Here is a 23,987-nt window from a genome sequence, read left to right as displayed (position 1 = left end):
AATTGTGCTTATTTTTTTTTTGGTTGCCATGTTTGTTATATTGTATTGCTGCTATTGTTCTTGTGCTATGGTAAGGTGACCTTCAGGGTCTTAAAGGCACCTATAAATAAAATGTATTATTATCATTATTAATATTATTATTATTTTTATTATGCTATTCCTTCTTATGATACTGCCTTAGGGAAAAATGCATAATGTAAACAGAATTGGTCCTAGCGTGAAATGCATGGCACTCCAACCCTCTGTTCCCCTCCTCAATTGGATATGTTTAGCCTGTCTACTCTAGCTTGTTAATAGCTTGCTCCCATAAAACAACTGTTCAGGGTAATTTTAACATTCATATAGATACTAAAAATGACACCCTCAACAAGGCATTTAATCTATTATTAGACTTAACTGGCTTCCATCAAAATGTAAAAGAATCCACCCAATCCACACCCTGCCACGTACCTGACCTAGGGCAGGGAGCCATCCTGCCAGAGGTTCTGTTGCTCAGCCAGCCGGCACCCTCTTCCCAGAGGAAACGGCGCTCCCACCATTGGCACCCTATGCCTCATACTGTGATTTAACTCTGACACAGTCCTTTTACTGGTTTTTCGAGATTACTATCACCTTGGCAACTGTTAAGATTCGTTCGATTTGGGTAAGAGAAGAAAGCAGGCAGGAAAGTGAACCCCTTGTTCACTTTAGTTTTTAAGGGGTGCCCGAAGTCCCCCGGGTACCACCCGAACTTTAACCTGGCCGTGCGTCCACGATCAGGGGTCGCCGTCACACGCTGAGCAACTGCGCCCTTAGGGGCCACGCCCCCGTCCTAAGAAAATTTACTCAAGTGTATTATAAGCGTCACTGCGGGGTCTTCGCCCCCAGTTATTTCGACGCCCGAAACCGCGTTTCTGCTGGTCAAACAAACCAAATACCCTGAACTACTGTTTGTCTGGCTGGCCTCAACCCACATCAAAATAAACACGCTTATTTACTTAAAACATAACCTCTTAACTCAATATTCGCCCCCAAAATAAACAGCAATACATTTAATCAATCCAATATTCCCCAAAGTTTTAACACTAATTACCCCAAAATCACTATGAACAGACATAAGAAGCCTATACTGAGTGAATATTATTTAATTAAATTTAGCTTTAACTTCCAATTTTAGCGCCTTTGGATAAACATCAACAGGTGGCACTCTCACCTTTTATTTCGCCTGGCTTGTCACTCAGATAAGCTGCTGATCTCCGTTCGTTTTGGCACCTTCCAGGCCACAGTCGCACGCTCCTCTCCTCCCCAACCGGTTTCGGCACCAAGAATTGTTAAGATTCGTTCGATTTGGGTAAGAGAAGAAAGCAGGCTGAGTCCAGGGAGGCGTCAAAATAGTGATCTTTAATTACACACTCTGCGCAGAAGTGTGGGAAGAAAACTTGCAACAGATTCTCCAAAGAGTGGACAGCTCCCCATCCTTATATAACCCATGATGACATCACACAGTTAGACCTTACTGGAAATGATAACAGTCTCCCCATAGTCCAAAGTTCTCCTTATACAAACATCAGATGATACTTTAGAGAAAAACAAGTGTGTGTGACATGTCATGTTGTGCAGTTCTGTGAGTCCAACTAGAGAACGTCCTGACACGACCTCCCTGTGTAAATAAGTGTGTATGCGAACGTGCGTGTTTACATAACACTCTATGTGCATGTTCTGATGTAGGCCTGCAAATGAATTAGAACAAGGTCCTGCTGGACCCTCCAGTTATGGACGGTGAATACAATGCTGTGAATACCATTTGAGACTGATTAAAATGATGATAATATGCATACATTAATCTTTACTCAGATTACCATAGATATAAAACAAAGATTATACTGTCATCAGATTCAACAATGATGAATGTCTGATCAATGATAGTTATGATTATAAAATGTCACCATAAGAATACAAAATAAAATATCTCTTGTCCACACAACCAATTCATCCTACTCAACTGTGCTACCTCTGTCGCTTTGTGCAGCCGCAGCCAAAGCTACATATGTCAGCTGGGGGATCATTTGAGCCTGTGCAGCCACGACCTGTCTCTACTGAGGGCTCAGGCAAGCCTTCTAATGATACTGCCTAACGGAAGTATGGATAATTTAAACAGAATTGGTCCTATTATGGAACCCTTTTCTCTCCAGCCAGAGGCGCCGATGGTGCGATATGGCAGCCTCGCTTCTGTCAGTCTGCCCCAGGGCAGCTCTGGCTACAACTGTAGCTGCCTCCACCAGTGTATGAATGTGAGAGTGAATGAATAGTGGAGTTGTAAAGCGCTTTGAGGGTCTCAAAAAGCGCTATATTAATGCAATCCATTATTATTCTCTCTTCCCCAATTGGACCAGGAGTGATATGCTTAGTCTGTCCACTCCAGCTTGTTAATTAACCAAAGGCCAAGACAGTTTTAATTCATCTGAAAGCCTGACACTTGGCCTTGTCTACCCTAGCTGGAAAACTCAAAAACCTGATTTATTTGTTGTTATATTTTTTCACCGTGGGCCTTAATAATTACTTCCTCCAACCATCAACATGTCTTTTATACCCCATTCCTACAAAACTGCTTAAAGAAGTCCTGCCATTAATTAATGATAATAAATGAACATGGTGTTCAAAATGGTCAAAGTGGTTTAGCACAAAGGTCCAGCTACGAAACACTCTTTGCGTCCAGCGTTTTAATTTATTTGCAAACAACTTGTTTGAATATACATTGTGTATATGAAATTAAATAATTATGGTTTGTATTTATTGGCATCGTGTCATGATGGCTTTTTAAGATTCTATATAATTTTAAAAAAAGTCAGTGTCATCCCGTCTTTCCCCTGATGATGACGTCATACTGCTGCAGTGAAAAGGATAAAACAAGAAGTGATTCAGTGCAGTTGGGAGGGACTTACAATCAGGCCGCTGATGGGTGATTCTCATCCTTAAATGTAGCTCAGTTTGTGCACAGTTTAAGTGATGTATGGTAAAAACAAAAAGAGGATCATGATGAACTCTTCACAGGTTTCATATTTCACACTCACTGCCTACCTCGACAGCGGGGCTTTGAAATATTTATATTTCACAGTTGTTGCATTTTTATATATTGTTATTGTTACTGTCAATGTCCTGCTGATTGTGGTTATCTGTGTGAACAGAAGCTTACATGAACCTATGTACATGTTTCTGTGCAGCCTGTTTGTGAATGAGCTGTATGGTAGTACAGGGCTGTTTCCGTCCCTCCTGGTTCAGATCCTCTCTGATGTTCACACTGTTTCTGCTCCTCTCTGCTTCCTGCAGATCTTCTGTGTGCACACATATGGAACTGCAGAGCTTGCTAACTTAGTCGTCATGTCTTATGACAGATATCTTGCAATATGTTTTCCTCTTCAATATCACACACGTATGAGTCCATGCAAGGTATCCATGCTCATTGTTCTAACGTGGTTTTCCTCATTTCTTGGAATCACTCTTTTGATTTCTCTGAGTGCTCCTCTGCAGCTGTGTGGGAACATCATTAACAAAGTGTACTGTGACAACTATTCTGTTGTTAAACTGGCCTGTTCTGACACCACAGTCAATAACATCTGTGGACTTATTTCCACTTCTCTCACCACAATATCCTCTGTCACTCTGATTCTCTACACCTACATGAGGATCCTCAAAGTCTGTTTTTCTGGATCCAAACAGACCCGACAGAAAGCCATCAGCACCTGCACGCCTCACCTCGCTTCTCTGCTCAACTATTCATGCAGTGCCTTTTTTGAAATTGCACAAAGCAGACTTAACATGAAACACGTCCCAAATATGGTGCGTATTTTTTTATCATTATATTGGCTCATATGCCCACCGCTCTGTAATCCTTTACTTTATGGACTGAGTCTGACCAAAATCCGGATCATATATAAAGGTCTAATCTTAAGTAAAGTCTAAATGCTTGATGTTAGAACTTGGACCAGTCAGTCCAACAGCAGAGAGGAAACGTGGAGAGGATCCAGGCTCCTTCTGTCTTCTGTATATGCTCATGCTCTGTGTTTGAAAACAGTTTACTGTTAGCCTATAAAATAATTTTAGAACGTAAAACTATGTTTCAAATACTTTCATTTTTGCTTTGTTTATTCTCTTTTTCTCATTTTTCTCAAAAATTTAAGTTAAAAATAAAATAACTGTACAACAAAATACACAAATACACAATATAGAACATATATAAGAATATATGAGGAAATATAGAACAGTAACAGCAGCTGTACAAATACTAAATGCTAATGAAGAAATATAATGTCCAGGGTTGTGCAATCCACATGTGTAAGTGTCTTGTGCAGTGCAAATATGCTTAAAGTGATTTATTTAAGTAACTTGTGATAAAGTGATTCGATTAGATGACCACACAGTGTAGTTGTGCAGTGGCCACAAGTGTAAATAAATGTCCAGAAAGTCCAGTGTGTGTGTAAGAACTGTATGTGTGGGTCAGTACTGTGTGGTGGTGTGATTGAGAGACCGTATCGCCTGCGGGAAGAAGCTCCTCCTCAGTCTCTCTGTGTTGGTCTTCAGGGAGCGGAATCGCTTTCCTGACCTCAGCAGAGAGAACAGTCTGTTGTTGGGATGGCTGAGGTCCTTCACCATCTTCCTGGCCTTGGTCCAGCACCGCCTGCTGTAGATTGAGTGCAGGTCAGGGAGCTCGGAGCGGATGGTGCGCTCAGCTGACCGCACAACCCTCTGTAGAGCTCGTCTGTCCTGCATGGTGCTGTTCCCGAACCAGGTTAAGATGTTTCCCGCCAGGATGCTCTCTATGGTGCAGGAGTAAAAGTTCCTGAGCACCTTGGAGGGCAGTTGGAAGTCTCTCAAGCGTCTGAGGTGGTAGACGCTGTCGGGCCTTTTTCACCACGGTGTTGATGTGACAGGACCATGACAGGTCCTGCGTGATGTGAACTCCGAGGTATTTGAAGCTGTCCACTCTCTCCACTGGGCACTCGTTGATGACGGGGGTCTGGTAGTTCCTTTCCTGCTTAGTGCTGAAGTCCATTATCAGCTCCTTTGTCTTACTGACGTTTAGAAGGAGGTTGTTCCTCTGGCACCAGTTCTCCAGATTCCTAATCTCCTTCACGTAGGCCGTCTCGTTGTTATCAGAGATCAGGCCCACCACGACGGTGTCGTCAGCAAACTTGATGATGGTGGTGGAGCTGGTAGTGGCCACACAGTCATATGTGTACAAAGAGTACAGCAGGGGGCTCAGAACACACCCCTGGGGGGCTCCAGTGCTGAGAGTGGTGGAGGCTGAGACATGTCCGCCCATCCTTACTGCCTGTGGTCTGCCAGTTAGGAAGTTGGAGATCCACTGACACATAGATGAGCTGAGTCCCAGATGCTCCAGCTTGGTGGTGAGTGTGGAGGGAATTATGGTGTTAAATGCAGAGCTGTAGTCTATGAAGAGCATTTTAACATAATTCCCCCTTCTAGTGTCCAAGTGAGTGAGTGATGTGTGGAGGAGATGAGAGATGGCATCGTCTGTGGAACGATTTGGACGGTAAGCGAACTGTAGTGGGTCCAGTGTGTCTGGTAGTGAAGAAATGATGAAGTCTCTGACCAGGCGTTCAAAGCACTTCATCACTACTGAGGTGAGGGCTACAGGGCGATAGTCATTGAGAGAAGCAGGGTGGGGTTTCTTCGGGACAGGAACAATGATGGACTCTTTGAAGCATGTGGGGATCACCGACTGAGATAAAGAGATGTTGAATATCTCAGTGAACACAGGAGCTAGCTGGTATGCGCAGTCTCTGAGGATACGACCTGGGATGCCGTCTGGTCCTGCTGCTTTCCTGGTGTTCACTCTCTTGAAGGCTCTCCTTACTTCATGCTCGGAGATGACGAGCACGTTTCCGGTGCTGGCAGTATCTTCCTGTCTGCAGCCGTTAGCGCCGCTAGCACTAGCATCATTGGAGTCCTTAGCTGGAGCCTCGAAGCGAGCATAGAAAGTGTTCAGCTCGTCTGCCAGAGTCACGGCCGCGTTCGTCATACCGGTTGTTGGTGCTTTATAGTCCGTTATTGTCCTTAGTCCCCGCCACAGGCTCCTAGAGTCACTCTGTTGGAGTTGTGACTCTAGTTTCCTCCCGTAGCGCTGCTTCGCCTCTTTCACCGCCCTCCGCACGTTATATGACGCGGCTTTGTACGGGTCCATGTCCCCCGTCATGAGTCCCGTGTTGTAGGCAGCGGTGCGGGATCTCAGAGCGTTGCGGATGGTTTTATCCACCCACGGCTTCTGGTTGGGAAACGTTGTGATAGTCTTTGTCTCCACGGTATCATCCGCTAGTTTCCCGATGAATCCCACAACCGCTTCCGTAAACACGTTGACATCATTGGAGCTGTTTCTGAACATGTCCCAGTCTGCGTCATTGAGTGCGTCCGGTAACGCGGCCACCGATTGGTCCGTCCAGCGCGCGACCTTCCTCTGAACCGGAACTTCCTGTTTCAGCCTTTGTTTGTATTTTGGCATGAGGAAGATGGCAGCGTGATCGGATTTGCCAAACGGGGGGCGGGATTGTGCCTTGTAGCCGTCCTTGACCGTAGTGTAGCAGTGGTCCAGTGTCCTTTCACCTCTGGTGGGGCAGGTGATGTGTTGATAAAAGTTCGGCGCTGCGCGTTTGAGGTTGGCGCTATTAAAGTCCCCCGTCACAATAAGCGCAGCGTCTCGGTGTTGTGTCTGGTGCTGTGTGAGTGCCTCATGCAGCTCGCACAAGGCGGTGACCGTGTCCGCTTGTGGTGGAATATAAACGGCACTTACAATGACCGATGTAAATTCCCGAGGTAGATAAAAAGGACGACACATGATGGACAGTAGTTCCAGATTTGGTGTGCAGGAGCGTGTGAGAGGAACAACGTTCGCACTGTTGCACCAGTTGTTGTTCACCATTAAACACACGCCGCCTCCCCTTGACTTCCCCGAGTCCCGTGTCCTGTCCATGCGGTGAACCGAGAAGAACTCGGCCGGCTGGATGGCGTGGTCCGGCACCGCTGGGTTCAGCCATGTCTCGGTGAAGCAGAGGAGATTGCAGTCCCGAATGTCTCTCTGGAACTTTATCCTGGCCCTGAGGTCGTCAAGCTTGTTCTCCAGTGACTGGACGTTGGCGAGCAGGATGCTAGGCAGAGGTGTGCGGTGTGCACGAGCTCTCAGCCTGTTCCTGACGCCGGCTCGTTTCCCTCGAGGCTGCCGCTTCGCGTCACGTCCTTTGTTCTCCCTCAAGATCTCACTCGGCCAGCTCGGATCCGGAGTTAAAAACTTTAAATTGTGAGTACATTGTATACCAATAGAAACAAGAGTGTCTCTGTCATACCTAATGTACCCAGTGGTGATGATTTTGCCGATTTAGAAACGCTGAAAACTAACTTAAAAAACAAAAACAAAGAAAAGGTGGTCGGAGCAGTCGTGACGGCAGCCGACCGCACGGGCGCCATCTTCACACTCTGCACTCTAATTACAGCGGCATCACACTCCTCAGTCTCCTCAGTCTCCTGGGAATTTTGATGGCAGGGTACTGGGAAGAAAGACAAACAATGGAGTTTTCATCCTGGTCATGGAACAATGGACAAGCTCTTTGTTCTGTAAAGGATATTTCAGGGTGTGTGGGAGTTTGCCGAACCAGTCTATATGTTTTATGGAGTTGGTGAAAAGATACAATCTCATTCAGCTTTGGTGTCCATCAATCCCTGTGTTTAACTGTTGTGATAGCTTAGTCCATATTGCTGGCAAAGGGCAGAGCAGGCTGTTCCTGGAGAGGAGGCTTAGGTCTTTTGGAGTGAAGGGCCCACTCCTGAAGAGCTTCTATGACTCTGTGGTGGCCTCAGCCATCTTTTAAGGTGTGGTCTGCTGGTGTGGCAGTATCTCTGCTGTGGACAGGAAGAGACTGAAAATGTCATGGCTGCAGAGGCGAGCCGTGTGGAGTTGGAAGAAGGACCCAAGATGCAGGCAGTGGATGAAATGCTAGTGAGGTTTATTTACAAAGGTGTAGTGGCAAACAAGCAGTGGGGCATGACAAATAACTGAAGACACCTAAACTGGGGGAACTAAAAATAACAGACCTGCGAGCATACGATAAAGGGATGAGAAGCAGAGAGACGCAGACGAGGAACAGGACACCGGGTAACACAGACTGACACGAAGTAACACAGATGAACGGGCAACAGGCAGGAGAACACACAGGGCTTAAATACACACTCCAGTAATCAGGGGATGAGAGACAGGAGGGCAACACAGCTGGGAGGAATCGGAGCTGACGGGACAGGGGAAACGTAAACTGAACACACTCACATCAGACAGAGACCTTCACAATAAAACAGGAAACTCAAACACGGGGAACCAAACAAGACACAGAACTAAACAGACAGCTTCACAAACAGACGGGGTGACACCATAGACAGAGATACAGACTCAGACTCAAAGGCAGACCGAATATAACACATAGAACTCAAACAATAATCATCATCATCATCATAATAAACTAGAAAATGATAACAAACTAAAAGCACTGGGTCACCGACCCAGGACCATGACAGTACCCCCCCCCCCCCCCCCCCCCCCTCAAGGGCTGGCTCCAGACAGCCCAGCAGAAACACAAAAACGGACCAAAACAAAACAGAAAACGACCCGACCAGGGCGGGCGGAGAGGGTCCAGGACGGAGGGACAGAGTCCAAAAAAGGCCCAGATGGCCAAGTTCAGGGAGCCGACAGTGCAGGAGGCCAAAACAGTTCAGTTCCGGAGGCCGACCATGCGAATGGCAGCGGCAGTGGGGCAGGTCCGGAGGCCGGCCACGCAGTAGGCAGTGGCGTGGAAACAGTTCTGGGGGCCGACCGTGCGGACGGCAACAGCGGCGCGAATGCAGTTCTGGGGGCCGACCGTGCGGACGGCAACGGCGGCGGGAATGCAAGTCTGGAGGCCGGCCATGCGGAAGGCAGTGGCGGCGTGTAGGAGGTCGTCCATGCAGAAGGCGGGGGCGGCAACAGAAGTCCGGAGGGCGGCCACGGTGGTGATGATGCCCAACAAGCGGCCTGACAAATGCTCGATGATGTTGAGGCGGCAGTTTGGGACCTGAAGGTAGCGTGATCCCTGCGGCACCAGGCGAGGCGGAGGCTGGACCAGACAAGGCAGAAGCTGAGGCAGAGGCTGAAGCCGGACCAGGCGAGGCGGGCGAGGATGAAGCTGCTGAGGCCGGACCAGGCGAGGATGAAGCTGCTGAAGCTGGACCAGGCGACGCTGATGAGGATGCTGAAGCTGGACCAGGCGGCGCTGATGAGGCTGCAGCTGGCGGCGGCGTGGAAGCTGGAGACGGAGGCACTGCAAGCGTGGATGAGGCTGCTGGTGGAGCAGCTGGTGGCTGGACGGGCTCCTCGGGCCCTCCAGCTGACGAGGCAAAAGGCTGGACGGGCTCCTCGGGCCCTCCAGCGAGAACAGTCTCAGGACCAGTGGGTACAGGGGCCCCTGGAACACAAAGGACAAAACCAGCAGGCGCACGGGCCTCTGGCAGGGACAGAACAGGACCAGCAGCCACAGTGGCCTCTGGCAAACACATAGCAGACTGCAGCTGCGCAGAGCATTGACTCTGCTCAGGCAGTGACAGACGGGTGCAGTCCTCAGCTGGGTTCCTAGCCTCCAGGGGTCCAGAGTGGGCTGAGGGCTGAAACTCAGCCTCTGGGGAGGCCCTGGAGCGCATCACAGTCTCTGAACTAGCCAGCTTTTTAGGAATGATTACGTTATTATTAGGTTCGTCTCTCTGCTTAGAACAAACGGACGAAACACAGTTCCTTTCAGATTGATTTGACTGAGCTTGTCGTACCGGAGTAGCAAGTGACACAGGATGCAGGGCTAGTGGCTGCTGAACAGGAGGCTGAACTGAGGGTGACTGAAATAATGGTTGGGATGACGACGGTGGTGGAATTGGAGACTGAGCTTGAGGCCGGGCGGCTAACTGAGTTTGAGGCCGGGCGGCTAACTGAGCTTGAGGCCGGGCGGCTAACTGAATAAACACAGCCCCAGAATTAACAGTCCCAAAGTCTGGAGAAACAGAAAGAGTGTCTTTTTCACTCACCACAGCTGGCAGTTCTGAAGTCCCACCACCCGGCTGTGGGGTGAGGCGCCTACAACGCGAACGTTGCTTCCTCCTCGGAGAACGCTCCGACAGGCCGGGTAACTCCACATCCGGCAGTTCAGACTGCTTATCCTCCGGTGGGCTGAGCAGACGAGCGGTAGGGGGGTGAAGGTGCAGCTCGTTCAGAAAGAAATTCTGAACAAGTGGGTGGAGTGAGCTGAGCAGCCTGGGGAGACCGGAAACCAGTCGCTCCAATCGATTAGTTATGGCTTGGCGGAATCCCTTCTCCTCATGCCCCAGCCATAAATTAATTAGACGGTCCACAGAATAAATAATATCCTCCCGGAGCTCCTCGGGCGGGTTGAATGCTGCTGGGTCCATTGTGGCCGGTTCGTACTGTCACGGCTGCCGAGGCGAGCCGTGTGGAGTTGGAAGAAGGACCCAAGATGCAGGCAGTGGATGAAATGCTAGTGAGGTTTATTTACAAAGGTGTAGTGGCAAACAAGCAGTGGGGCATGACAAATAACTGAAGACACCTAAACTGGGGGAACTAAAAATAACAGACCTGGGAGCATACGATAAAGGGATGAGAAGTAGAGAGACGCAGACGAGGAACAGGACACTGTGGAACACAGGGTGACACAGGGGGACACAGGGGGACACAGGTGCCCTCTGGACCCAGTGGAGGTGGTGAGTGACAGGAGAACGGTGGCTAAGCTGTCATCCCTGTTGGACAACATCTCCCAGCCCATGCAGCAGACTCTGACAGCACTGAGCAGCTCCTTCAGTGGCTGCGGCACCCACCTGGCATGTGGGACGCAGGTCTCCTTCCAGCTACTGTCAGACTCCACATGTGCAATAGCAATAACACTAAGTGCAATATTCTTTTTCTGACAATGTTGTATTATACTCAGTTGTATATAGTATTTTATTTTATTTTATTCTAATGTATTGTGTACAGTATCTTATTCTTATCCTATTCCAGTGTTTTACTTATTTTTGCGATCTAACTATGCACTGTCCACTGTCTGCTGTAACAAAACAAATTTCCCATGTGTGGGACTAAACAACCTTTAGTACAGCCTTAATAACAGTCTTGCCAAAGTCTGGTAAGGCAAGGATCCCCTGGAGTGCAATAACTATCGACCTATTTCCGACTAAGGCCATATTACTGATGAATCTAGTAGGTCCCGATCTCTGATTGGTCTTTTCTTTATGAACGTCCAGAATGCATTTGACCAAGTGGAGTGGAGGTTTTTGTAGAAAGTATTAGAAAATTTAACTTTGGCCCAAAAGTTATTAAGATGATAAAAATTTTATACACCGAGCCTTCAGCCAATGTCTGTATTGGTGAAAGTCCCTCATCTACATTTAGTATATTTCACAGGACAAGACAGGGATGTTGATGGTTCTGTCCCACCGCTGGAACGAGACAATTCTACTACAACAGCAAAAGCAGGACGCAAGTCACCAAAGTTCTTTGTGTTACTCGTGCACGAGGGAGGGCTGACGAGCGCTGTTCCTTCGCTTGACCCCAGTTGCTCTCGTCTGCTCCCTCGTAGCACTGCTCTGTATTGCAGTTTCATGACTATGCATAAGTTCATTAACATATGACGTCTTACATAGGCATACATGTGAAGAGAGTGTACCTTGTCCGTATGTCGTGTAGGGATGCGTGTGTGTTTGTGTGTGTGTGTGTCAAGATATGACGCTGGACTCCCTAAAGCTGGTGCCAGGAGTCCATCCGTCCACCTAAACAAAGGGCTCTTATACTTAACCAGACACAGAGTAGGTGGCCTCCAATACCATAAATCAGTAAGACGGGGTGTCCAAACTTTTTGCAAATAGGGCCAAATTTTATAAAGTGAAGATGCCTGGGGGCCAATGGTTCCTTTTGACTTTCTTTTTCATAACAAAGTTACATGAAAATATAATGAAGAACAGTTTTAATAGTCACAATTACCTTTATTTTTAAAATAGAAATGTACCTAAATAAAAGACACTCAAGCATTTACAACTCTAAAGACACAATTCCGCCTTTCATTTATATCTGGAGAGTCAGACAACAGTGAACAAACTGTATAGAATACCCTAAATTTCCATGAGTTTGCCATATCTTTGCCTAATGAACATTTAAACAGGAGTTATAAGTAATGCAAAGTGTTCTGTTATCAATAACGTTTTTTTAAAGTGAATTTCGCCCTTGACTTTTGCAAGACTATTCAGGAAGCCAAAGTTTTTCACATCTACTGGAAGATTGCACAACTGGAAGTTCACTTGCCGCAAGAAATAACCACATTTGTAAATTTACACAATATGTACACAACACACTCAACTATGAATTAAGAGCATAACATCAACAGTTAAAACCAAATCTTAAGAGTTTAACAAAATACGTTTCCTTTTGTGGATTGCATTAGCATGCTTTATGCTTTTTACTGTTCAGGAACACATGAGTAATGCAGGGATGTCACTCCTGGAGGCCTGCTCTTCATTTGATTCAACTGTGCTAAACCAGAAGGAACTAAAACATGCATAGCAGCTCTCCAGCACAGAATTTGGGCATCCCTGGACTAATGAGAGGGGTGATACTGAGATCTAGATTTTAGTAAAGCAATTAGGTCTGGTTTGAGGGCAGTGGTTGAGATGCGTAAAATATCACGCAAGTGGGAGTCACTCATCCTTGATCTCAATCGGTTCTTGTTTAAGTTCATGACAGAGAAAGTTTGCTCACACAAATATGTGGAACCAAATAAGCTCAGCATTTTCTTGGCAAGAGATCGCACTTCAGGAAACCTGTCTTTGTCTAGCTGCCGATAAAAGTCAACAAGAGAAGACTGCCGGCGTTTTCCACTCATCGTCACACTGCAGTTCAATGAGCTCCAGCTGAAGCTGGAGCATCATCAGGGTCCACGGAGAAGGGAGATGAGAAAAGCAGCATGTCTTTTTCAATAGCTGCAAAGTCCTGAAAGCGTTTGTTAAATTCTCCAGAAAGAGACGCGATAGCTGTTGCGTACCTCTTCATTTGAACATTAATGTCCTCTGGGAAACTGTCAATAACCTCTTTCAAAGCTGGGAAGTGGCTCTGTTAGGGACAAGTGTCTTTGGAAAAGTTGCAGTTTGGTTCCAAAGGACTTGATGCGAGCCACCTCACATCATTGTAATAAATTAAGTCACCATATTCAGCCTGGATGTCGTGCAGAAACTCCTGAAACTGTCGGTGGTACAGAGCTTTAGAGCGAATACAGTTGACTGTCTTTGCTACTGGTTTCATAACATCATCAAATTTGAGATGTTTGGCACAGAGAGCCTGCTGATGAATGATACAGTGAAGTTTAACACCGTTACCTGCTTGTTTGCTGACTTTATTGCAGATCAGTGTGGACAATCCGCTTCGCTCACCAGCCACGGCAGGTGCACCATCAGTAATGATCCCAGAAACTTCACTCCATGGTAGCTTCATATCATCAACAGCTTCACAAACAGAAATGAATAAATCCAATCCTCTGGTTTGACCCTTAAGGCTTTTGAGATCCAGCAGCTCCTCTGTCACGTTCATCTTGTCGTCGACTCCTCATAAAAGAATCAGCAGTTGCGCGGTGTCAGATGCATCGGTGCTTTCATCACAGGCTAATGAGAAATAATCAAAATCCACTCCTCTGTCCCGCAGCTGTCTGTGAATGTCTGACGATATATCCTCACCTCTTCGTGCCACAGTGTTGCGTGCCAAGCAAGCATTCAGAAATTCTTGCTTCCACTCGGGGCAAATGTTCTCCACCATTTTCATGACACAGTCTTTGACAAACGTACCTTCAGTGAAAGGTTTGCCATGTTTCGCTATTAACATAGCCACTTCGTAGCTGGCTTTCATGATATTTTCATGTGTCTCACAGGCCCGCATGAAAAACCGCTGTTGCGAAGCCAGAGCAGCTTGGAGTTGCTTCACTTTTTCAGCGCGCTCACTCCTTGTTAGCTTGTTATATGTTGCAGCATGTTTAGTCTCGTAGTGTCTCCTAATGTTAAAATCCTTAAACAAGGCAACAGTGTCTTTACAAATCAGGCAAACACAATTGCCTCGAATTTCAGTAAAAAAATACTGCAATTCCCACCGCTCCTGAAAGCAGCGGCCCTCACCATCAACCTTTCTCTTTTTTTGTACAGTCGCCATGGCAGAAATGAGCAGAGAAGGGCGGGCTCGCCGCACAGGCGCAAGTAGCAGAAAAAATGTGCAGCCACCATGTGGTGAAAAAAGGAACTACACCTTTAAAGCCAGGATTTATTTATTCAGACTTAGAAAGTGAGCCATAAATTACACATAATTAGACTGAAGCTGTGGGCCGTGATTGGGCCGCGGGCCGGACTTTGGACATGCCTGCAGTAAGAGAAGGTACGACCTCTCTTGTGACCTTAAGATGTGTGTGTATGCCAGAGTGCTCTGGGAGGCACACAGAGTCTTTGCAGGCTGCTAAGGATCAGACATCCTATCAATATGCAATTGATTATATAACTGTAAGCATATATGAGTAAATATTTCTAAGCATAAATGACAATCCAGCAATATAAACCTAACAGATGTCAACTCTCCCCACTCCTTTAACCTTTTTATAGAACCCTTAGCACAGTCAACACGGCAAAACAACACCTTCATCCCTGTTTCTATAGGGTGTACAAAACACCATATTTCATTATATGCCGATGATGTCTGTCGGACGACATGTCGGCTATCCAGTCGACCTTACCCACACTATTGAACTTAATAGATACTTTTGGTAAGCTATCAGGTTTTAAGATTAACCTCGGGAAATCTGCTCTTATGTTACTCAAATTAGACTGGAACACTCTCAATACCCCACCAGATATAAACATTGTAGGACAGGTTAATTATTTAGGTACTTAGGTAGTGATGTCTGTAGCCTCTTTTGTTAAGAACAACTGCTGTGATATTTTTAAAAAGATAGAAAAGGATGTTAATAGATGGACGCATGCGTCAGTGCCAGCTCGGATCGCTGTAGTTAAAATGAATGTATTACCAAGAATTCATTTTATAAGTTCAATGTTTCCTTTAGCCCCCCCCCCCCCAGTCGATTACTGGAAAAAAGTGCTCTGCTCGAGTCATTCATATGGATTAACAGGCATTCACGTATAAAGTGGGATATATTACAAAGATCCAGACTAGGTGGCGGATGGGCAGTGCTGAATGTTAAACTATATAATTTTGGCATTCACACTGAAACATATCAGCCAATCAAAAGATCAAAAATTATAGAAATATAACAGCTCCACATATAAAACCCTTTAATAAGTTTAGAATTACAGTTTTTTGTATTTCAGCAAAAGTTGTTTTCATGCTGAGAGTAGCGGTGAGACACAATTAGGGTCCGTTGGCAATGAGCTCAGACTATTACATCACCCGGTTGAAGAGTTTAAATGAAGGAACGTCTGCATGTCAGTCAGTTTTATGCTAATTCACTTCTGCAACATGCTGTAAGTAGACTGAAAACTACTTTTGTTTGGCAGTTCTATTAAATAACACTGTGATCCTCGTTTAACTTTCATAGTTCCGAGAAGCAAACTGTTGATCATGACGAACCTTTCACAGGTTTCATATTTCACTTTCAGTGCCTACTTTGACACTGGGCCATTCAAATACTTATATTTCACTATTGTCATGTCTCTGTATGTGTTTATATTTGGATCTAACCTGCTGCTGATTGTGGTTATCTGTGTGAACAGAAGCTTACATGAACCTATGTACATGTTTCTGTGCAGCCTGTTTGTGAATGAGCTGTATGGTAGCACAGGGCTGTTTCCGTTCCTCCTGCTTCAGATCCTCTCTGATGTTCACACTGTTTCTGCTCCTCTCTGCTTCCTGCAGATCTTCTGTCTGTACACTTATGCAAATGTAGAGTTTTATAACTTAGCCATCATGTCTTATGACAGGTATCTTGCTATCTGCTGTCCTCTACAGTATCACACACATATGACGTTTAACAAGGTTGCCAAGCTCATCGTTCTCACATGGCTGTTCCCTATTCTGAATATAGTCGTGATGATATCACTGAATGCCTCACTGCAGCTCTGTGGACACACTGTTGACACACTGTACTGCAACAATTACTCTGTCGTGAAACTGGCCTGCTTTGACACAACAATTAATAACATCTATGGACTCATGTACACATTCACTGTACTAATTGGTCTTGCATTGCTAAACTTGTTCACTTATGTTAAGATTCTTAAAGTGTGTTTTTCTGGATCCAAACAGACCCGGCAGAAAGCCGTCAGCACCTGCACGCCTCACCTCGCTTCTCTGCTCAACTTTTCATTTGGTTGCTTCTTTGAAATAGTGCAGAGCAGGTTTAACCTGAGCAGAGCTCCCATGATTTTACGCATTTTCCTATCAATATATTTTCTCACTTGCCAACCAGCTTTCAACCCCGTCCTGTACGGACTCAAACTAACCAAAATCCGACTCATATGTAAAAGTCTTTTATTTGGTAAGATATGAATTTAAAAAGTTAATAGATACTTTACTAAGTTGATTTCTGGAACTGTTTGGAATATGTGTGACTGTAACAGGCATTACATTTACATTTTTCAAAACAAGTTCAAACAAAACTAGTTTATTTAAATCTTTGTCACATATTGTCACTTTGAATAATATGAAATGCTAATCTTTCACAATAAGGATATTTAGAAATCTTATAAATGAAACATTTATTTACACAATCAATTCTCACATAACAGAGAATAAAACATATTTAAGCACATTAGTCAGAATGGTACATAGCGTGGTGTTTATGTAAAACTTTTCTAGTCTCAATGATGAATCAAGGATTTTGTAAACTAGAGGAAACAACGGTCCATAAAAGTCTCAACGAACAGGATAAATGAATGGAAACATTTTAATTTAAAATTAAAAGAAATCCAATAAAGTATTCTTTGGAAGCGCCTTCATCTTTGTCTTTTAATTGCTGATTATAATATGCCGTGTTAATGAACAGCATTGTGCAGCTGCAGGTTTATCAGTGGTCACAGTACTCTGCTGAGGCAGCTGAATTCTTGCAACACCGTGATTACAAATGTGGAGCTGAACAGCGATCAACGGTGACCTCAATAGTTCAAGCTGGCCTGATAGACACTCACAGAAACATTGGTAGAAACATCCATCACAAGAATCCATGATGGTTCCCTTAAAAATGGTTTTCCATAAAAACTGTTAAATCTGTGATGGTTTAAAACTGGGGAGTGGGATACAGTGTAGAAGCTTCCAGCTCGGCACATGTATATGGGGTTAGGTTGTAATTAAAGTCATTTATCACAAAGGTCTGGGCCGGGAGTAAAACCTCTGACCCTGTCATTGAAATGCTTATTTTTTTCCACTTATGTAGCCACAACAACATTAATAGATACTTAGTCCAGTTACATTTTATTTATAGTGTCACATCACAATAACAGTTATGTCCAAGTGCTTTATAATGTAAGGTAAATCCTACGATAACACATAGAGGTGTTAGTAATTATACACAATAATACATCTAATACACGTTTACTCCCCCATCCAAATCACTGAATTCACTGTGAATGAATGGTTCGCTCTCAGGAGCTCAGTGAACTCCAGTGTGTTACTGTGATAGGACGACACCTGCGCAACTAAAAATTCCACAGTGAGATGTTAGTGGGATAATAACCAAGTGGAAGTGATTGGGAACAACAGCAGCTCAGCCATGATGGCCATGTAAAATCACAGAGTGGGGTCAGTGGATGCTGAGATGCACAGTGTGCAGAGGTCACCAACTTTTTGCGGAGCCAAACTTCATGTGGCCTTCAGATTAGCTCAAGAAAATAATTATTATAATATGATGTGCTAAATTTGTTTAGATCAGAGGAATAAGGAAGGATTGGTCTGTGTTTTAGTTTGGCTTAGCTGTAGCCTGAGAGTGTAATTGTTTAGAAGGAAAGGAATTTATGGACACTGGGGTCAGCCTGCCATAGAAGGAGACAGGAAGCTACAGTTGGGGGTTGCTGATGCTTGTACCTTTAATAAAACTCATAATTGTTCTAAACTTAGAAGCAGGTTTGCAGGAGACTCTCCACCTGATCTGTAAATGTAAGTCAACAAGAGGCCACTGGCCCAGTGGATGCAGAGTGGGAGTCTCAGTGTTTCTAATATGTTAACTGTGTTTTCTATGTTGTGTAGAGGAATCTGGTGTAGCTTGGGTGAGGAGATTACTTTTATGACCCCAGGAAGTCACGTATACAGACACACACACACACACACACACACAGTGCTTTGACTGTTACGACACACCCACACCTACATGCACACTCACTCACGTGCACTCACATAGACACACAGGCACTCACGTGCACGTGCATACACACACACAGAGACACAGAGTTTGCAGCACACCGTGGGGGTCTTATGATGGGGTTGCACATTCTTGATCTTTAGTTCAAACACTTGTTGTAGTGACTAACGACTCCTGACATGTTGGAGATGTTTGCTCTTTATACAGTAAAGTTACAGCTGGACACAAATAACATCAGGCTGATCCTGCCACGCTTTGCTCCCCCGTTCAAATCACGGACAAACAGGATCCCACAGCTGTTTATGTTTTTAAACCCATTTTGCACAGAGAGACATTTTTTGAAAAATGTATTGATGCAATGTTGACATTATTACACAGGAAAAAACAACTACAGTAAAATAATGACACCGTGACGCCTCTGCCTTTGTAGATGGAGGGACAGTAACTGCGTGTAAAACCTGCAGACAGTCAGATTAACAGTATTTCGTCTCTATCTGCCATTCTGTGATTCATCTCATGTAAACAATAACGTGGCCACAGCGTTACTTGTATTTGCTTAATTGTTTACTGAATGTTTGCAAAAAGGTTTGGGAACCGCTGCTTTACACCTACATGAGGATCCTCAAAGTCTGTTTTTCTGGGTCCAAACAGACCCGACAGAAAGCCGTCAGCACCTCACCTCACTTCTCTACTCTACTTTTCTTTTTAAATTGTGCAAAACAGACTTGATATGAAACACGTCCCAAATCTGTTGTGTATTTTTTTTATCTTTATATTGGCTCACATTTCAGCCGCTCTTCAATCCTGTGCTCTACGGACTGAATCTGACCAAAGTCCACATCGAATGTAAAATTCTGATTTTTGGTAAAATGCAAATGCTTGATGTGGAAACTGTGGTATATTTCTTTAAATTCAATAAGCTGGGGAAGTAAGTAAAGGGGAAAATAAAAATCCCCCTTTTGGCACTGCTTCATCTATCTCAGGGTTCCCCACCTGCCAATTTCAATTTTAACACCTGTACATGAGTAAAAATAAACATGTTTTAGTATCAAAATATATTAAAATAAATAAATAAATAAATTCAATAAGTTGAAATAAAAAGATCAGAATGAACATTGACAAAATTGGATATGTTTTTATTAAATGTTCCTGTCAGGAGTTGAAAAAATGGGTTGACTGTTTGGGAAAATAACTCAGATTATTTCTATGATTATTCTCATGGTGGCTTTTTTATGTTTTACGTGTTTTCTGCCTAATATAACCACAGCAATAAACATCTGTCTTAGTTACTGTCCTGAATGTACATTAACAGCTCAGGGCAAAGTTAGCCGGATCGGTTGCCCCTCAGTAAATAAGTGATTCAATATGCCAGGGAGATAATAACATAATATTGTTAAGTGTTTAATCGGTGATGCATTCAAGGTACAGGTGTCAAAGTTGCATTCACTGTACTTTTAAGCAAATTTGCCCAGGGTTAGTAAATCCAGTGCTAGAAAGTGTTACAGGACACGGATGAGCCTGAGGAGGTTTTGTAAGTTTCTCGAAAACAACAGAAACAAAATTCCAGTTACTCTCTTTCCAGACTCCACAGAGCCTAAACTCATTTTTCATGTGACAAGTAATTCCAAATACAAGTTCTGAAATAGCTCAACAATGATAACAAATCATGTCTTGGAAGCTAAATAAAGTGTGGTGATAACTGAAGGTTAGCAAAGGTACCAGCAAGCCAGCACCTACAGCTTTCATCACTGTAACGAGCTTCTAAATTTAGAGGCTGACCACAAACAGGATGCAGCATTTCCAGTCCAGTATAACTCTTTATTGTTTTATACAGCTTTTACTCAGTGCTTTTGCACTAATGACTGGTCAGCTTTAGTGTACAGCACCAGCCTCCTCGCTGTCAGCTTCTCTCCTTCTGGCCCAGTCCCAGCGTAAAACAAGGAGAGGCTTAATTAGCTCATGGCTGCTAGCTGTTCCAGCCTCCCCTGCAGCTGGGGCACAAACCACATGTTTATAGGAAATACACTCAACTCAAAACCATAAAAAAACATATTTTTTCCATTTTCCAAACAAAAATATTAAATCCTCGGCTGACTGGGAACCAAGTAAGAATTTCATAATATATCAATAAATATATTTTATTCCCCCCAAAGTTAAAAAAGGAAACTAAATTCATTGTACATTTTTAGTTTGTAATGCAACATCGTTGCTCTCAGAGATGTAACTGAACACACTGTGATGTGTAACCACTTCTAACATTAAAAACACTGTTAGCTTATTAGTGCTTCACATGTTTATCAAGAGCTTTTCGAGTTATATATATGACGGAAATATAACAGTTCTTAGTAGGTGAAGAGTTTTTAGGCTATGAATACACGTTTACAGATCAGGGAATGTTAAATACTGGAGGTGATCAACCAATTATCCAGTCCCAGGACAGGAAGAGACTCCACCCAACTACTCAGCAGGCACGCCCAGGTGTCCACCCCTAAGAAAGAAAAGGGGAAAAAGACCCACAGCCATCGTCTGGTGGGAGGAACCACACATAAAACAAACACTGACAACATTGGATCATAACAATGCCAAAGATCAAACCTGAAGAAAGTTAAAAATCAGTAATTAACTTTGAACTGTAAAAATGGCCTTTCAACAAGAATACATTTATGTTCCATAAAAATTATTAATTAAAATAAAAAGATAAGAGAAAACAAAAAATTGTTGATGCTTTTCTATGTTGTGAGTTTATTAGTTGAATTTTAAAAAATTATTGCAAATTTCCCACAAGCTCTCAGAAATCAGATACTGCTGCAGCAAATCCATCTCTGCAGCACTTTTGGCCTCTTTCCTATCAGTGCCACACACTGGCACGAGTGTTTAATGATTCTTTGAGCTGTTGTTTTTCCGGGGTGGAATGATTGTCACCCAAACACCTTTAAGGCCTTTAACAGTGAGAATTGTTCCTAGAGTATTTAAAAGTAGAATGGGAGGCAGAGCCTTCAGTTTTCAAATTCAAATTTCAAATTCAAATTTTATTTGTCACACACACACAACCATACACAGTATGACATGGGGGTGAAATGCTTGTAGCTGTACAATGCCCGACCATTAAATGACAGAAGAAAGTTTTACAATATTTACAATTTACTACAAAAATTTACAAATTAACTTAGGAATTTACAGTAAAGAATGTGCAAATAGCAGAAGAGATTATAAAGATAAGGATTATAAATTATAGGAATTATAGGATTATAGGAAATGTGTGGTGGTGCGTGTAGTGATGTGTGGGAGAGTCCAGTCCTACACCTGGTTCAGGCCCCGAATAGCCTGGGGGAAGAAGCTCCTCCTCATTCTCTCTGTTTTGGCTTTAAGGGAGCGGAAGCGCTTCCCAGACCTCAACAGTGAGAAGAGTCCATTGTTGGGATGGGAGAGGTCCATCATAATCTTCCTAGCTTTGGACTTGCACCGCTTGGTGTAGATGGACAGCAGGTCAGGGAGCTCTGATTGAATGATGCGTTCTGCCGAGCGCACCACCCTTTGCAGATCTCGTCTGTCCTGCTTGGTGCTGTTCCCAAACCAGGTGCAGATGTTTGCCGTCAGGACGCTCTCGATGGTGCAGGAGTAGAAGTTCTTGAGCACCTTCAGTGGCAGATGGAAGTCTCTAAGTCTTCCGAGGAAGAAGAGACGCTGACGGGCTTTCTTAACCAGGGTGTTGATGTGACAGGACCATGACAGGTCCTGAGTGATGTGGACACCCAGGTATCGGAAACTGTCCACTCTCTCCACTGGCGTGCCACTGATGATGAGGGGTTTGTAATTCCTCGCCTGCTTTGTAGTGAAGTCCACGATCAGCTCCTTAGTCTTGCTGATGTTTAGGAGGAGGTTATTCTCCTGGCACCAGGTCTCCAGGTTCCTAATCTCCTCCAGGTAGGCCGTCTCGATGTTGTCGGAGATCAGGCCCACAACAGCAGTGTCGTCAGCAAACTTGACAATGGAGGTGGTGTCGGATGTGGCTACACAGTCATAAGTGTACAGTGAGTACAGCAGGGGGCTTAAAACACAGCCCTGAGGCACTCCAGTGCTGAGTGAGATGGAGGGGGAGACTTGTTTCCCACCCTCACTGATTGGGGTCTGTCTGTGAGGAAGTTGAGGATCCACTGACACAGTGATGAGCTGAGTCCTAGATCCGTCAACTTGGTGAAAAGCTTAGAGGGAATTATTGTGTTGAATGCTGAACTGTAGTCCACGAACAGCATCCTAACATAATTCCCTCTGCCAGTGTCCAGGTGACTCAGGGATGTGTGGAGCAGGTGAGATATGGCATCGTCTGTGGAACGATTAGTCCGGTAAGCAAACTGAAGTGAGTCGATGGTGGGAGGAAGTGAAGAAGTGATGTGATCTCTCATCAGTCTTTCAAAACACTTCATCACAATTGAAGTCAGTGCTACTGGACGGTAGTCATTGTGGCAAGCGGGCTGTTGTTTCTTTGGAACAGGGACAATAATGGACTGTTTGAAGCACGTGGGAACCACAGCTTGGGCCAGGGAGAGGTTGAAGATCTCCGTGAACACCGGTGCTAGCTGGTCAGCGCAGGCTCTAAGGACCCGGCCAGGGATTGCATCTGGTCCTGCTGCCTTCCTGGTGTTCACCCTCCTGAAGGTGTTCCTCACGGCATGCTCTGTGATGACGAATGCATTTTCTTCACTGGTGCACTCCGAGCGCGCGCAGCCGTTTGTTGTTTTAATTGCTGCGGCGTCGAAGCGAGCATAAAACATGTTCAGCTCATCAGCCAGTGAAGCATCGGCATTCGTCATTGAAGAAGCTGGTCGTTTATAGTCCGTTATAGTCCGCAGTCCTTTCCACAGGCTCCTAGAGTCGCACTGTCGTAGCTGTGACTCTAGTTTTTCCCCGTAGCTCCGCTTTGCCTTTCGGACCGCGCTGCGCACGTTGTAGGACGCAGCCTTGTATAGGTCCATATTACCGGAGACAAGCCCTTCATTGTAAGCAGCGGTGCGTGATCTCAGAGCGTCGCGGATGCTTTTATCCACCCACGGCTTCTGGTTGGGAAACGTTCGGATGATAGTTCTTTCTGCTGTGTCGTCCGCTAGTTTCCCGATAAATCCCACAACCGCTTCCGTAAACATGTTGATGTCAGCAGAGCTGCGCCGAAACATGTCACAGTCTGCGTCATCCAGTGCGTCCTGCAGCGCGGCCACCGATTGGTCCGTCCAGTGAGCGACCTCCCTCCTGATTGGCGGTTGCTGCTTTAGCCTTTGTTTGTAAGCAGGCATGAGGAAGATGGCGGCATGGTCTGATTTTCCAAATGCCGGCAGGGGTTGAGCCTTGTAACAGTTCTTGAACGGGGTGTAGCAGTGGTCTAATGTCCTCGTGCCCCGGGTGGGGCAGTTGATGTGCTGGTGAAGGTTGTGAAATGTCCGTTTGAGATTCACTCTGTTAAAATCTCCCATAACAATGAGTGCGGCATCTCGGTGAAGTGTTTGTTGATGTGTGAGAGCCTCATGTAGCTCACATAAGGCAGTGTCCGAGTCCGCGTGAGGCGGAATGTAAACAGTTCAGGCAATGACCGCAGTGAAT

At 44.9% G+C, this 23,987-nt stretch overlaps 2 protein-coding genes across 2 annotated transcripts; both read left to right on the top strand.

Annotated features, from left to right (window-relative positions):
- Positions 1 to 3,012: 3,012 nt before the first annotated feature.
- LOC106675685 (olfactory receptor 11A1-like) lies at positions 3,013 to 3,939 on the top strand. Its single transcript, XM_014410825.2, has one exon. It carries the CDS (start codon positions 3,013 to 3,015, stop codon positions 3,937 to 3,939), a length of 927 nt encoding a protein of 308 aa, XP_014266311.2.
- An 11,725-nt stretch (positions 3,940 to 15,664) lies between these two features.
- On the top strand, positions 15,665 to 16,591 carry LOC101476127 (olfactory receptor 4S2-like). Its single transcript, XM_004572610.1, has one exon. It carries the CDS (start codon positions 15,665 to 15,667, stop codon positions 16,589 to 16,591), a length of 927 nt encoding a protein of 308 aa, XP_004572667.1.
- Positions 16,592 to 23,987: the final 7,396 nt, after the last annotated feature.

Source organism: Maylandia zebra, linkage group LG14 (genome assembly GCF_041146795.1).
Source record: "Maylandia zebra isolate NMK-2024a linkage group LG14, Mzebra_GT3a, whole genome shotgun sequence".
NCBI lineage: Eukaryota > Metazoa > Chordata > Actinopteri > Cichliformes > Cichlidae > Maylandia > Maylandia zebra.
Note: the sequence above shows the minus strand (reverse complement) of the source record. Positions and strands in the feature narration are given on the sequence as shown.

Excerpts from the sequence above, each read along its gene's own strand:
- LOC106675685 (XM_014410825.2), top strand. The coding sequence starts at position 3,013 with ATGATGAACTCTTCACAGGTTTCATATTTCACACTCACTGCCTACCTC.
- LOC101476127 (XM_004572610.1), top strand. The coding sequence starts at position 15,665 with ATGACGAACCTTTCACAGGTTTCATATTTCACTTTCAGTGCCTACTTT.